We start from the raw sequence: 14,991 nt of genomic DNA, 5'->3' as shown, positions 1-14,991 counted from the left end.
TGCGTTCTATTCCTTAGCCGGCTATTACGCGGTATTGTTTGATAAGCACATAATTTAAAGGTCCAGACACTCCTTACGAAGACAGCCCCGCTGCTGAACTACATAATTACATGATGAAGTGGCTCATCGCGCATATAGGTTGTAGTGAACGCAGCATGGAAGCGCTGGGAAATATCTGACTGAAAAGCACGGTAGACTATTTGCCTGCATTTTATGTGATATGCATGGATTAAGTTCTTCCTATTTAATGGGTGATCGGTAATAACCACGCTTCTCCAATGACTCTTACATAGAAACAAAAATGACGAGGCAGTAATTGAATTTGAAGGCGATAATTTAACTGAATCAACATTGAAACAAATTTGAAAGCATAAATGAGGCTATATAACCGTGACCAGTAAAATGGCACGAGCCTTCACTGTCAATCGTAATTGCGAAAAGCGCAAATTACTGCTTGCCCAGCAACGACTACGTCCTGCAACTTCCATTACGCGTCAAAAGACGCCAGTGTCATATCCATAAGCGAGCTCACATTCGTCCAAGTCTTTTATTTAGGAGATACGTTTGTTTCATTTCGATGCATCCGTCCATGACGCTAATACGTAATGCGTGACGGCAGGCTCGCATACATGCAAGCTGTTTGCCCTTTTAGCGCTTGTTTCCCTCTGATATCTTTATCAGCGCGCGCGGTGACATGCCTGGGCCTAAAGTAATGAATACTAGAACCCGTACGGCGCACCAGAGCGCGAACAAAGTTCTCCGTGCACGCGCTTGTAGCGGGCACGGTCGCTAGGCAGTTTGTACGGCCGACGAAGCGTGTCGCATCAACCAGCTGTGGGTCGTAGCTCTCGGCGGGCGCGTGCACTGCTTCTCATTCCTTATTTAACGCTGCGAGTTAGCAGCTAGCACGTGATCTAATCACGTTCGCATTGCCGGGGCTTTTCAAATAAAGGCAGCCTGCTAAACGGCGCGCGACAAAAAGGCGACAGCGTAGAACCTTTCGCTACGGTTTGCCGAAGTAATTATCTAAAAACAAGCAGTGACATTGCCATAATTATAAAGATGGGGGGATATATTAAAGTATGTACACGACCGCAGAAATAATTGATAACCACACGCGTTAATATTTACAGTAAGCAATCTGTTAATGCTTCCTTTCCTTCATCGCAAACGTCTCACCTTCAATATCGTATAATATTTCTTTAATTTGCGGTATCTGTAGCGGTAAACTCACGCAGGATTACACAGGTGTTTAACAGTACGGATAAGAGCGTAATTCATTGATTGATTGATTGATTGATTGATTGATTGATTGATTGATTGATTGATTGATTGATTGATTGATTGATTGATTGATTGATTGATTGATTTTATTGTTTTTTCTATCTTTGGTTATGTGCTAGTTCAGAGTTACCCCAAGACTATGATAAAGTCACAACTCACCCATAGTTTATTGTTATTTTTAAAATTTACATTCCACACCAGTCCTTCGTAAGATATGCTATATGGCAAACGGTCCAAGGTGAACAGGCCGTACAGGCATAGGTCGGCAAACTCACTCATGATTCGACTCACTCAGACTCAAATCGAGTCGTGGGTCTGAGTCTGAGTGATACCGGGTGAGTAATATTTTGGCGAGTCTGAGTCCGAGTGAGTTCGGTTGTGAAAAATTTCAGTGAGCCTGAGTCCGAGTGAGTCCGGTTGAGAAAAATTTCGGTGAGTGTGAGTCCGAGTGAGCCCCAAGCACAAAATATATTTCTTGACTGAGTCTGAGCGAGCTCCGCACTTTTTTGCCGACCTATGTGTGATGTTCTACAGGCGACGCACTGCCGCTACCGGCAAATTCGCGTGCCGCCGCTCCGGGACTTGCAAGCACCGGCTTCCGGTCACTCAGCCGCGCGGCCAGAGCGACAAGGAATATTGGGTTGCGTTTTCCCCTTCACGAGGGACGCAGCGCACGGACCACGCCTTCGCGAGCAGGCGCCGTTTTTTGGCAATAAAAGCAGTTCGTACCCAGCAGCCGAGCGGTGTGGTTCTTCCCAAGGAATGCCACACAAACCCCGCAACGTAACACTATGGTTCTACCTAAACAACCACAGCATTAATATCAGCCTTAGGTCGGCCCATGTTTATACTCGCGTCGACTCACACATACTTCAAAGCACTAGTGTTCATACGCCAGCTCAATATTTATTAACGCGATAGCGTTAAAGAGCTCATATCGCAGAAATTCCGCCGTCGGCGTCGGGGCCGTTGGTTGTGAGCGAAAAATCATCATCTTGTCCGTGACCGAAAAATCGAAAAAGCTGCAAATAAAATAAATAATAAAAATGTTGGGTCCGAGTGAGAATCGAACCCAGGCCGTCTGCGTGGCAAGCAGGTGTTCTACCACACAGCCACACCTCTGCTTGGAGCTGCACTGAAAGTAACTTTCATGCTTCCCAAAAATACGCGTCCTGTATACAGGTGTCACAGTACGAGATGTAATATGGCAGTAATATTGCGTGGTACAAGCGTACATTGCCATCGGGCGTCACACCACGTCAATATCATAACGACTTGGTGGTTTAAAGACAGCCACCCATTACTAAAGGCACACACATTACTGCGCGTATTCCCTTAAGACCACGTAGTGGGTGCATCGCAACTTCGAAAAAGTTTCTCGCGCATAATAGCTCCTGGTTTAAAGCATGCTACCCATTACATAAGGCACACACCTCAGTGCGCGCAATCTGTTAAACACTCGTAGTGTTGGAACTGCGCACTAGGAACAGAATATCGCTATCGCGTTCAACTCTTAAAGTCTAAGCTTAAGCGTCCCCCAATTTTGATCAGAGGCGTGAGTTACGCGCCCAGGGCAGGTGATACGCCCCCCCCCCCCCCCCCCGCGTGAGAACAGGTGATACACAACACACACACACAATATCTCTCACAGGTAGTTCTTGATAAAAATATCTCGTGTGAGTCATCTCTTGCAATAAAAATGTCCTCACTGGATTGCAACGACTGATAACTCATATTTGAAGGTACGAGATCCAAAGGCGCGAACTAGAGCACCATTTATGCTAAATATCGGCGTTGACACCACGGTTGAAAAAGCTAATAATGCGCTAACGGACTCATGAGTCGACTCACCCAGACTCACTCGGCCTCATATGGAGCCGTGAGTCTGAGTTTGGGTGAGTCCGAGTGAGCAATATTTTGGTGAGTTTGAGTCCGAGTGAGTCCGGCTGAGAAAATTTTAGTGAGTCTGAGTCCGAGTGAGTCCGGTTGAGGAAAATTTCGGTGAGTCTGAGTCCGAGTGAGCTCTAAGGGCAAAATATATTTCATGAGTGAGTCTGAGTGAGGTCCACATTTTTAGCCGACCTACACGTAGAGGTGACGAAGATGTGCTGGCGGCATAAACTAGTCTCAGTCCTATGAAGCCATAGCGCTGAAAACGCAGGCACCAAAGAACATGACAGGAAGTGCCCTACTATAGGTAGCTACTTAGTAGCGCACGCCCTGTCCTTGTCCTCGGTCTCTGTGTTTTCAGCGCTATGGTCCTTAGATCCTGACCTCCATAACTTGCCGTCATCATTCATTACTATTGCTTGCATGTTCCCCTTCCCCAGTGTAGAGTAGCAGGCCAGAGCAAACTATCGCTCAGGCCGACCTCTGCCCTTCTGAAAACAAATTCTCTCACTCTCTTTCATTGAAATTACCGAACCAACTGCATAGCCCAGAAGTCTGCACTCTCAGTCTCATTCTTGTTCTCCTGCCTCTTGAATGCAGTGAGGGCGGCCCGAGAGGAGCGTCGGGGTCCCTTCTTCACGCGTGCACCGCCAGAGCGAGTGGAGTTCCTCAACTCGTCCCAAGCAGTGGTGCCGTGCGAGGCCCAGGGAGTGCCTCATCCCGAAGTGTGGTGGTGGCGCGTGGGCTCCGAGGGTCCCGCGCCAGATATTCCCGGCCTACGTCATGTGCGAACGCACGACGGAGCGCTCGTGTTCTCGCCATTTCGGGCCGAGGATTTCCGACAGGATATTCACGCCGCGGTGTACCGATGCGGTGCCCGAAACTCCGTCGGCTCCATCATCAGCGGTGACGTCCACGTCAGGGCCGGTAAGTGTGTCTATATTCGCTAAAAACATTCATGGAAGTCGGCCGAGGTGATGTGTGTACTACGCGATCGACGGTTGATACGCAAAAGGCATGTTTTTGTTTTTATTCATACGGAAAATAATAAACTCTCCAGCCACTTATAGTCCAAAGTTGCTAAAGGTAAACTTTAAAGACTATAAACTGACCCGACGTTTCGGGACCGATTCGGTCGCTTCCTCAGGGGTAACTGTTCGGCCGGCTCCGAAGCTAGCAACTTTCTTTGGTGGTGTCCCCCTCTCCATCGTCCTTCTACCCGCCGTTCTTGTTGCTGCGGTGTTTTTTCCACTGGTTCCGTAGACCGTGCACGTACACACTCGGTAAGGTTCCAGTTGAGCGGGTAACAGTTAATGTTAACCGCTCAACTGGAACCTTACCGAGTGTCTACGTGCACGGTCTACGGAACCAGTGGAAAAAACGTTGTAGCGAAGCGTTCGTAGTCGGTAATGGGTCGTCCTGAGTGACTTGCACGTCGCACATGGCACCAGCAAGCCTTTACTGTTGAAAACGCGGTCAGATGGAGAAAGGAGTGCAACGGTGTCAGCGAGACCGGTGCAATAGACTGACACAGCCGTTGACGAGTTTGCAGGAAGTGTGGTGTCGTCTTTGACAAGTACCTTGGCCGCAGCCGGTAGACTGTCCGCCGGCGTCAAATCTGGGAATGGTGAGAGCTCTATTTCGGCTGGTGCGCACCGAATTACGGCGTCGTGACGTGCGAGAAAATCCCATCCCAGGATGACGTCGTGGGAGCATGAACAAATTATGATGAATTCGACGGCGTACAGAGTGTCCTGAATCATGACACTGGCGGTGCACACCGCTGTCGGGTGAATACTTTGGGCGCTGGCTGTACGGAGGGAGAGCCCGGCAAGTGGCGTCGTCACTTTTCGTAGTAGTCGGCTAAATTAAGCGTCCATAACGGATACAGCAGCTCCAGTGTCTACAAGGGCCGATGTGCGCACACCATCTACAAACACGTCTACTACGTTTGATGGGCTTTGCTGAGGGCTTTGGCAGTTCGATAGCGTCGCAGCCCTTGCCTCCTGGACTGCGACGATTAGTTTTCCTGTTCTCGTGCGACCGGACGAGGCCGCATCGGCGACAGTGATCGGCGTCGTGGGGACGGTGAACGGCGGGTAGATGAAGCTGGGCGTGACGTCGGCGACATAGGCGGCGGCGGGTCGTAATACGGGTGGCTGGAGTGGTTGGTGACGGTTGATCCGACTCGAGGCGGCTGCACGCGGTTGCAATAGCGGGCGACGTGACCGGCCCAACCGCATGCAAAGCAGATGGGGCGGTTGTCGGCAGTGCGCCATCGGCTTGCCGGGCTAGGTCCCATCCATGTCGCAGGACGCGAGGGACGGGGCGGCGGTTGATACGACTGCATGGTGGTCTGCAGTCGAGGCGTATGAATCACGTCGGCGTACGCAGCCGGCACACTCGCTTCGAAGGCCTGAGGCCTGGCGACGGCTCCGGCGTAAGTTAGCGGGGGCACCACAGGGAGCGCTGGGGGCGGCCTGGCTACAACTTGCGCGTAACTGAGAGGCGCAGGCGCTGGAGGGGGCTGGTGGTATTCCGGCATGACCTCCGCGATTTCCTGCTCGATTGCCCGGCGTAGGGGAGGCAGCAGTGTGGTCGACGGCTGCTCAACATGCTGCGGGTGGGCGAAGGCCAGTAGAGAAAACTGGCGGGCAATTTCCTCGCGCACGAAGGACTTGATCTCGGCGAGTAAGACGGAGTGGTCCGACGTGACCGACAAGCCAGCGAGATCGGCGTCGCGTGATGGAGGTCGACGCGTCATCAGCCGCTGCCGGCGCAGCTCCTCGTAGCTTTGGCACAGTGTGATGACCTCTGCCACAGTGCGAGGGTTTTTGGCGAGCAGCATGGTGAAAGCATCGTCGTCGATGCCTTTCATAACGTTCCGGATCTTGTCGGACTCAGACATTGTCGCATTGGCTTTCTTGCACAAGTCGAGCACGTCTTCAATGTAGCTCGTGAAAGACTCGCCGGCCTGCTGGGCTCGTTCACGTAAACGCTGTTCGGCTTGCAGCTTGCGAACGACAGGGCGGCCAAACACGTCGATGATGGCGGTCTTGAAAGCCGACCACGTAGCGAAATCGGATGCGTGGTTGTTGTACCATAGGCCGGCAACACCCGCGAGGTAGAAAACGAGGTTGCTCAGTTTGCCTGCCTCGTCCCATTTATTGGGGACGCTCACACGCTCGTAGATCGCGAGCCAGTCCTCGACGTCGGTGCCATCCGCGCCGGTGAAGACAGGAGGGTCGCGGATGCGGGGGACACCCGGACATGGCGTCGGTGCAAGAGGAGGCGTTTGCTGGGCGGCGTCTTGAGTCATGGTAGCAGGCACGGTACGGGATCGAAGCTCCAAGGGCATCGAATGCGAACCGTAGTTGTTGAAAGGGCACAGCACCTCCACCAAATTGTCAAGACGTTTATTAGCGGGCACTCGGCGATGGCGACAGTCAAAAGCGGGGCCGACTCTCTGCACGAGGAGCGTGCTCTCAGAGAAGAGGCGACCCACTATGAAGGCGCTCGAGAGGACGACCCATTACCGACTACGAACGCTTCGCTACAATATATATATATATATATATATATATATATATATATATATATATATATATATATATATATATATATATATATATATATATATATATATATATATATATATATTTATACATATACGGTGCATGACGGCGACGACGGCGACGGCAAAATCGAGCCGAGACTGTCCATATAATTGCTATCGCAATAAAATCAATCACGCGCTTTTGCTGTGATTACTGCTCCATGCCGACACCTATCTTGCGTCGGTGGTTTGGAGATTGAAGCCTTGTCTGCATAGGCGTGCGCAGGGTTCCCCATCAAGGGGGGGGGAGGTTCATTGCAGCGCCCCCTCCCCCTACAAAGCCAACGTACGAGGCAGATCTTCTGCCCCCTCCCCTCTTGGGTGACTAGGGGGGCGGCTGCTCCACTCTCCCCCCGTGCGCACGCCTATGCTGTTCTGCATAAACAGGCTGTAAGGAATTGGCTCCAGCGGGTCTCGTTTCGTTAGCTGACCGCTGTCGTCGTCCACATAGCCGATGTTTTCCAGTCAAGAGACCGCTTTCTTAAGAGAACAGATGTTTATTTACATAGTTACAAATGGAATCATTTCATCCAACTTTCATTTCACATTTTTGTACAAACGTCTTCGGCTTTCATCGCCCCGCGTCTGCTATCACTGGGAAACAAGAAACGCCCACCAGAAAGGGTGAAGTGGGCAACTCGGAACATCCGATGGGGAGCATGGTGGAGATGTTAAAGGAGGTTCACAAATGCATCACGCATTGACGACGTGCAAGATCTTTGATGACGGCCATTGTCTCGAGCTCCTGCAAACGCTTATGCTTGCGTTCATGTGAATACAGGCCATGGAACGATGGGAACCTTTCCATCGGCTCCTTCTCACGTTGAGGAGGTCGCGCAGGAAGGGTGTCCGCGACGCCCCCGTCGGGCTTCCGCGTAACGCCACTACGACTTGCCGCTCACTTGACCACAGGTGATAAGCTCCTTCCAAAAGAATGTCGAGCTCGGTGCCTCTGGTGACACCAAAAAATCCGCGTACATATGGCTTCGACACGGGCAGAATCTACGGTATTCTGATCGCCTTACGGCCCATGAATAACTCGGCCGTTGCGGGCGAACTCTTCATATATTCCGTTCCAACAGAGCCGCTCACTACTGTGTAATAGGCGTAAAAAATGAGCTCGCAATTTCATTTAATTTTTTGCTGTCGGTGGTGGTGATATTGACACGCATATTGGAGGAATTTGTTCAGCCTAAACTATCGCGGGAGCGTCATAACATTTGTTGTTCAACTGCCACAGATACATGCTTATTCTAACAATCTCAAGTCGAACTGACAATTTGTAACTGACACATTAATACTTCTAAAGGTAATATCAGATTCTTGCAAGCACATTGCTTTCATACTCTTCCAAATAAATTGTTTGACTTCTTGAATTGTGATAATAGAGAAATTGCAACTTTTTGAATAACTCAAAACAGCTTCAAAAACAACCTTTCTGCTCATCTCAAACGTGAGTTAAGTTCACCACTGTGTAACACATCTCAATAACAACCAGCTTCACATTTCAGTGCGTTCCAGAGTACACAAACACAAACATTCACGTTAAAGCGTATGCTTAGTAGGACATTTGGTAGAGAGCTTTCTATTGCTATTTTTGTTGTTTGCTTTTACTGCGTAACCTAATCTATTTGCACTCAACGCTTAGCACGTGAGCGTAAATCACCTAGCGTAGCAGTGCGAAACGAGCGTACGTGTTCTGTGCATCGCACACCCTCTCCGCTTCGTAACGGATAAATTATCGCCGGGTGCTTCTGTTTACACCGTGAAGGAAAGGTTATTTTTCAAACAAGCGGGCTCTGCGTTTCACACGGCCGTTAGTATAGCAGCTGTCTCAAGGGCTCCTGCCAGCTACTGGTCGTTAATCAGCAAATAACCGGGACGTCAGCACCTGCCATGAAGCGTAAGTTGGCTGCCAAAAGACAAGAGATTCTTGGTTTTTGTGTCAAACGGCGTTCTAAACGGGTTCTAAAGCTATGCAAGTGCATTTCGAGGATGTCTTTATTTTTCATTTTTGATCGCTCGAGTGATTACCAACGTATACAACAAGCAAAAAAAATTTTTTTTTAAATCCACCACGTAACTTTATCTTACGAGAGCAACTGTCGGCTGGCAGAATGAAATCAGATTAGTTGTATATTTCATCCGAATAAATATTAGTGCGGCGTAAGTAGCGGTAGGCGCAATTTGGTTCATGTGCATTTTGATGGAGGCCCAGCGGTAGAGGACCGTTTACTGTGCGATGTCAGTGCACGCTAAAGAAAACCAGATGGTCAAAATTTCCGAAGCCCTCCGCTACGGCGTGCCTCATAATCATACCGTGGTTTTGGCCCGTAAAACACGACATATTATCATTAGTATTACTTGGATTCATAATCATCGGCTAGTTTACGATCTACAGAGCAGATACAATATCAAATATGACGTAATGACTGCGATAACTCATAAATGTCATCTACAGCATCTGTTTTCCAGGCAGTGTGAAAACAAGCTTGTTTTGAACGAAACCTTGTACATGTGCAGGGGTGTATTCGTTCTTTTATTTTTAAATGCGAATGCATTTCTTAGTTGGGCTATGTAAGGCATCCGGCGTTGTCCGCGGCGCCTTCTCCCATAGCAACAGCTGCGGGCGCGCGCGCTTATCCTCGCCCCTAGCAAACGGAGCATGTGGTGCGAGAGAGTGTAGGAGAGGGTAGGTGCAGTGCTTCGCCGCTCCTTCTCTCGCCGTTCGCTCTCTCTCCTCCCTGCGCCCCACTCTCCCGGCCGCTCGCGCCTCACTTTCGACCGTTCGCTGGCTGGGCGCCTCTCAAGAACATCCGGAAATGTGTGCTCGAGACGCCGCTGTGAAACGCCAACGCCGAGCCGAGAACGCTGGCGCCCCACTCTCCCGTCCGCTCGCGCCTCACTCTCTACCGTTCTCTGGCTGGGCGCCTCTCAAGAACATCCGGAAATGTGTGCTCGAGACGCCGCTGTGAAACGCCAACGCCGAGCCGAGAACGCTGGCGCCCCACTCTCCCGTCCGCTCGCGCCTCACTCTCGACCGTTCGCTGGCTGGGCGCCTCTCAAGACGATGGCAGAAGTCGGTGAAGGCGAATGTCAGACGGCAACGGTACCCTCTCTCAGCGCAAGAAATGCATTCGCATTTCCTCACGATTTCCTTTGGGGAGGTGGGGGCATTTTTTTTATAGTCAAGGACAGCTAGGTTCGTTTACCAGAAGTAAACCAGAAATGTCTCACTATAAAACGTGCGTCACATCGCAAGTCTGGGTGAAACTATTAGGTTTTACTGGTTTTATTTTCATTAAAAATGTTTCAGTATTACAGATCAAGCTTACTTCCAACCGCCTTAGTCACATTTGGGGCTAGAATGCCCCAATTATTCAGAGCAGCGATTGGAAGCGGTCGATTTGGAACTTATTCATGGAACATCCCGATTTTAAGAACCACGACGTTGCCTCTACCTTTTTCGTCGGCGCCGTATTTCAATGCTCGCCATTAGATTTGCTCTAAATATTTCACGTAGACGTTGGTTTCAGAGTGGAGTATAAGACTCCTTAACCAGAAAGAAGATCGACACGTCTCGCAAATCCAACTGAAGCCATACACGCAAAGTTCACCGAATTTTTCAACACGTCGCATTGACTAAGCCTTATGCACACGTTACCAGCTCATAGGTTGCAATGACATTCGAATTGCAAGCACTGTCGGGGGGCCAGAAACATATGCACACGTATTCTGAACGTGTCCCGTGTAAGCGACAGAACGAATGAAGCTATAGTTTATTGCATCGCACACACAGAGATCAGCGACCCTTATTTATAGACCCTGTTTTATCTAGGTTCTCGGTTTGACTCCATGTCACCAGAGCAGTTGTAGTTACAAATGCGGTTGTGGCCCCTCTAACCACCACTTGGCCAGACCAATGGGCTTTCCTGTGGCCACAACGCAATGGCCTGTGTATACGCACCTCGCTTTTACACTATTATGGTTAATCATCTCTGTTCTTTTCCTCCTATTTTCCAGAGTACAGAGCTGCATGAACTATAATTTAATCATTTACTGCCACAGCTCTGCGAAAGTTACAAAAGCCTTCCCCCGCCTCCGGCGCCCTTTATACAGCTTGAAAAATTCCTCAACTGAAAGCGTCGGCGACATTTGAATGCCCCCGGACTCTCGTTGTTACGCTTTTACTGCGCCACCGCCACTGCGTGCTAGGAATGGCGGACGCTCGAAGACACGCAACAGAGGCAATTGTGACCGCGGCACTTTCTAAGCAACATGCGCGCAGAACTTTTCTTGCGCCAGCGAAAGGAACTCGCGCTGTGCACATTTTTCCGGCCGAGCGCCCCTCAACAGCATTATGCAGCTCCTGCAGACCACGAAACAACACGCTCCGCTTCCCCGCGCCGAGCGAGGAAGAGAACCGTTGCGCGAAACGGCCACGATTAGTCGTTCACACTCGAGAGCTCAGATTTATAGTCCGCTAGCCGGAGCCGAGTGCCGCCGAGCGCTAAAGACTCCAAAACGCTTACACCAGCACGCCAGGGCAGAAGGAAACGACGGGCGAGAGGCAGAATGGAACTACTGCTGGCGACAAGCTAAGTTATGGGGAGAAGATCGCTGCCTAAAGTTGCGCCGGAATGGAGCGCCATGCGTGGTGCTGAAAAATGTCTTCACTTTCCCCCTCTACCCAGACCGGGGAACTCTTCATTTTTTTTTAATGTCGCGTCGCGAGATGCCGCGATCGCTCGGCTTAAGCTGACATGGTGGCAGGTGCGTTTTCACGTCGACAGCTTCTTCGTGGGAAAGTAGAATGAAGAGCTTACCGCGTGTTGGTTTTTGCGCTCGCGTGGGGAGAATCGCTATGTTTAAAAGCAGGAAGAAAAAAAACAATAAGAAAAACACGGCCAGTTGGGTTTATGCTCGCTCTGCCGCAGCACACACCTGCAAAGTGGCGAAACACCGAAACACAAAAGTTACACAACTTTTGATACCACGGGCAAGTTACAGCGACTCCTTCCACGTAACCGTAATTAAACAAAAGAAAAGAGAAAGAAAAATCAAAAAGCTCGAACTCAAGATTTTATGGGAGAAAAAAAGAGGTAGTCATCGTTATGGTTGTGGCAGGAAAAGTTCTCTACCTTAGATGGCGCACTAGACTGTTTTAACTGCCATTCCTTACAGTCGAGAAAGCATAAGGGCTATTTTGTTCTTTGTCGTGCATAAGCGGCAAGGTGTCTACTGCACATGGTGGACTGTACAGGCATACCTTCAGCTAACACTCATGCCAGGGCTTAAATAGGTGATATAAAGTGTGAATTCCGCAAACATTGATGCCTGTGCATTTGTGTCGCTTTTCTTTGCTCCATTTAATTATGCAGTTTTACAGCCAGTGAAGAGCATGCAGTGCGAGCACTCTACAAAGGGGGTGCTATACTAAAGCCTGTTATGTGCACATGAGTGGACAAAATTTCGCTACCAACAACTTTCCTTCCAAATTACGTTCTCTCCAACGCGTGTCATAAGGAGCCTCTCAAATGCAACGTAAGCGGTTTCGCTACAAAATAGGAGAAGCGGAAGTTTCCGGTTATCCTTAGATGTAATGATCATATCGCGGATTATGCCACATTGTGCAGAACTGGGGGGAGTTTTTAAGTAAACTACGCGGCTCCGAGAGCTTGGATCCTGGATCCTGTAAGGTATTGTTGATTGACAGAACAGGCACCTATCAGCGTGGGTGTTTTGTTATGTGTGACGCAGTGACTTAATTCCCTTACGTCACTGCATTCGTCTTACCTTCTTTCTCCTCCTAAGCGTTGGGGATTCATACTCACTGTTCCAGAGTACGTTGCATGGAGAAAGAAGACATTCAATACAAGCTAACCTAACTTTGTTCGTACCTAATAATCATAACTAGATACAAACAAATCCCAACTACGCAAGCTTTCACATTACTTGACAAAACAAAAGCGATGAAGAGAACGTGGGCGTGAAAAAAAAGTACAAAGGTATTTCTGACGTACCATTCACGAAACAATACAACTGCTTAAGTACTTATTTTTAGCAAAAAGGGTTTCGTATTTTGGGCATTCCAGCGTCCCTAGCACAAGCATTTTTACTTGCGGCAGTCCAAACACACATCTAAAAAATCTATCAGGTAAGTTTGGTCAGTGTTCACGTTTTTCGTCTTGCGTAGAGACTAACTCCGGCGTCACATATGAATGAGTAAGCAAACGTTAATGCAAGAGACGCTGACTTCAAAAGCAACAAACGCGCACGAGGCATACTTAAGTCGTAATTATTGGATGGGTCGCGTCGGAGCTTCGGTTATAATTTGTCAGGGGTTTTCTTTTATGCATTCACTGGGAATTCGAAACGCGAGGGAGGTTTCAATAATTCGTTTCACATGACTCGGGCGCGAACCGAGTCCTCGAGCAGCGGTAATTAAGTTTGAATATGGCGGCTCGTGCCTTTTCGTGCCCGGCTTGCAAGTGAACCGCGAACCTTCGCCATTTCACGTGCGCGAGGCAATTGAATTTAAAGTGCTGCGTGGCGGCCAAGTGTAGTATTAAAAGGTACCCTCCTTGAAGAAGACTGGGAGAAAAAAAAAAGCCCTTACAACGGAGAACCTCGAAAAACGATGCTAGGAAGCGCGCTACAGTGCCAGCAATCAGCGTAATGAGCGCCGTGCGCGAAGCCCGCCTTCGAGAGCAAAGATCAGAACTTTTTATTAGGAACGGAAAGCTAAATATGGCCGCGAGCACACTACCTTTTCAGGCACGGAAGTTGCTCCCGTCGCCGCCGGCAACGTTGGCGGGTATTGCTGCGTGGCAGTTGCTACCTCACTTTTATACGCGGCATTTTTTTTTTAGAGAATCCGGACGAAGAAATCATTATGAACTTCTACGTTAGTGTATCCCTAAGTTGGACAGGGGAGTTGAACTTAGGTAAACGCTTCCTTGATAGAGTGCTTTCTAGTTTTCGTAAGCATTGACTATCCCAAAGCACGCGATTATATACTTGATCTAAACCTTACGAAGGACCCGGAATTGCGTCGTGAGAGCTCGGAAGGGAATGTATTCTATCAGGACGTTTTTTAACAGTAATTTTCTTGGCTCTCCAGCATGTTTCCGTATTGCTAACTCATTTTGTTTCAGATTTTGCACCGTAAGGTATCCTCTACTGTTTCAGTAGTGGTGTTCAGAGTTTCAGGCTATCAGCACGCACTGTCATAGCTTAAGGCCCGGCATCACGTTGTGGCACAAAGTTCTAAGTGCTATTTTAATGCCGTGTTCACCTTCGGGTGGAACGTAAAAGCTGTAACTATTCCCGAGGTGCAACGCTGCTACCAAACAGCTATACCGTTGTCTACAACAATCACCTCCGAAAAAAAAAATTATTTCAGGTGTTGGGCACGCCGATATCAAGATATGAATATGAAGCATAGAGTAGTGGGCCAACTCGGGGTTAATTTTGACCTCCTGGAGTTCTTCAACGTGTACGTTAATTGAAGTGGTACACTGGCGCACTTTTCGTTTATACTGCGAGAGCTCTGCTCCTCCAGGTACAAACCCAGAAAACGCCTTGTCCCTTATATCTGACTTTCGAGCTCAGCCAAAGTCATGGCAACGTCTCTGAGGTCCGTCAGCACCGGATGAAGTACTTTACACAACGCTCGCGATATGAGAAGGCGCAAAGTTCTCGCCGGTGAGTTCGCGCCGACGTTTCTCCAGCGCACGAGCGCGTCGATCGCGTGCTTGGTTCCACGCGCCTCACGTGGACTCCACGGAGGAACGCCGACGTGATGTGATGTCTTGTGGTGCAACTGCAGATGCGGTAGTTGGTGTCACAAAAACGGCTGTCTGGCAACCGCTTCGTCAAAACCAGGCATGGAGGAAAAAAAAAGGAGCGGGACCGTCGAGCCGTGAGGCTCAGAACGCGTACCGCTGGAAACGTGGAAGACGGCAAGTCCAATCCTACCACCCAGCCGACAGAGCTCGAAAGCCTATAACGTCTCGTCCCTTCCCAAAGCAACCACGACTGAGCTGTTACTCGGCAAACTTTGTTTAACCAAAGTTTCAATCACGGCAACATTTGGCTTTTCGCACTCATCGAAATCCAATCGCGACGGCTGGGAATCGAACTCGCGCCCCTGTGCTTAATAGTGCTACGCCATAGCCGCTAAGCTACCCCGGTACGTA

The 14,991-nt window shown here is 49.4% G+C and overlaps 1 protein-coding gene across 1 annotated transcript in view; it reads left to right on the top strand.

Moving 5' to 3' along the window:
• Positions 1–3,121: 3,121 nt before the first annotated feature.
• LOC119381657 (Down syndrome cell adhesion molecule-like protein Dscam2) overlaps positions 3,122–14,991 on the top strand; it is a 73,057-nt gene continuing 61,187 nt past the window's right edge. Inside the window, exons 1-2 of the mRNA XM_049412857.1 lie at positions 3,122–3,179; positions 3,775–4,101. Of these exons, the coding sequence (XP_049268814.1) occupies positions 3,122–3,179; positions 3,775–4,101 (385 nt within the window). The remainder of the gene's footprint in view (positions 3,180–3,774; positions 4,102–14,991) is intronic.

Source organism: Rhipicephalus sanguineus, chromosome 2 (genome assembly GCF_013339695.2).
Source record: "Rhipicephalus sanguineus isolate Rsan-2018 chromosome 2, BIME_Rsan_1.4, whole genome shotgun sequence".
Taxonomy (NCBI): domain Eukaryota; kingdom Metazoa; phylum Arthropoda; class Arachnida; order Ixodida; family Ixodidae; genus Rhipicephalus; species Rhipicephalus sanguineus.
This window is presented reverse-complemented; position numbering and strand designations above follow the sequence as displayed.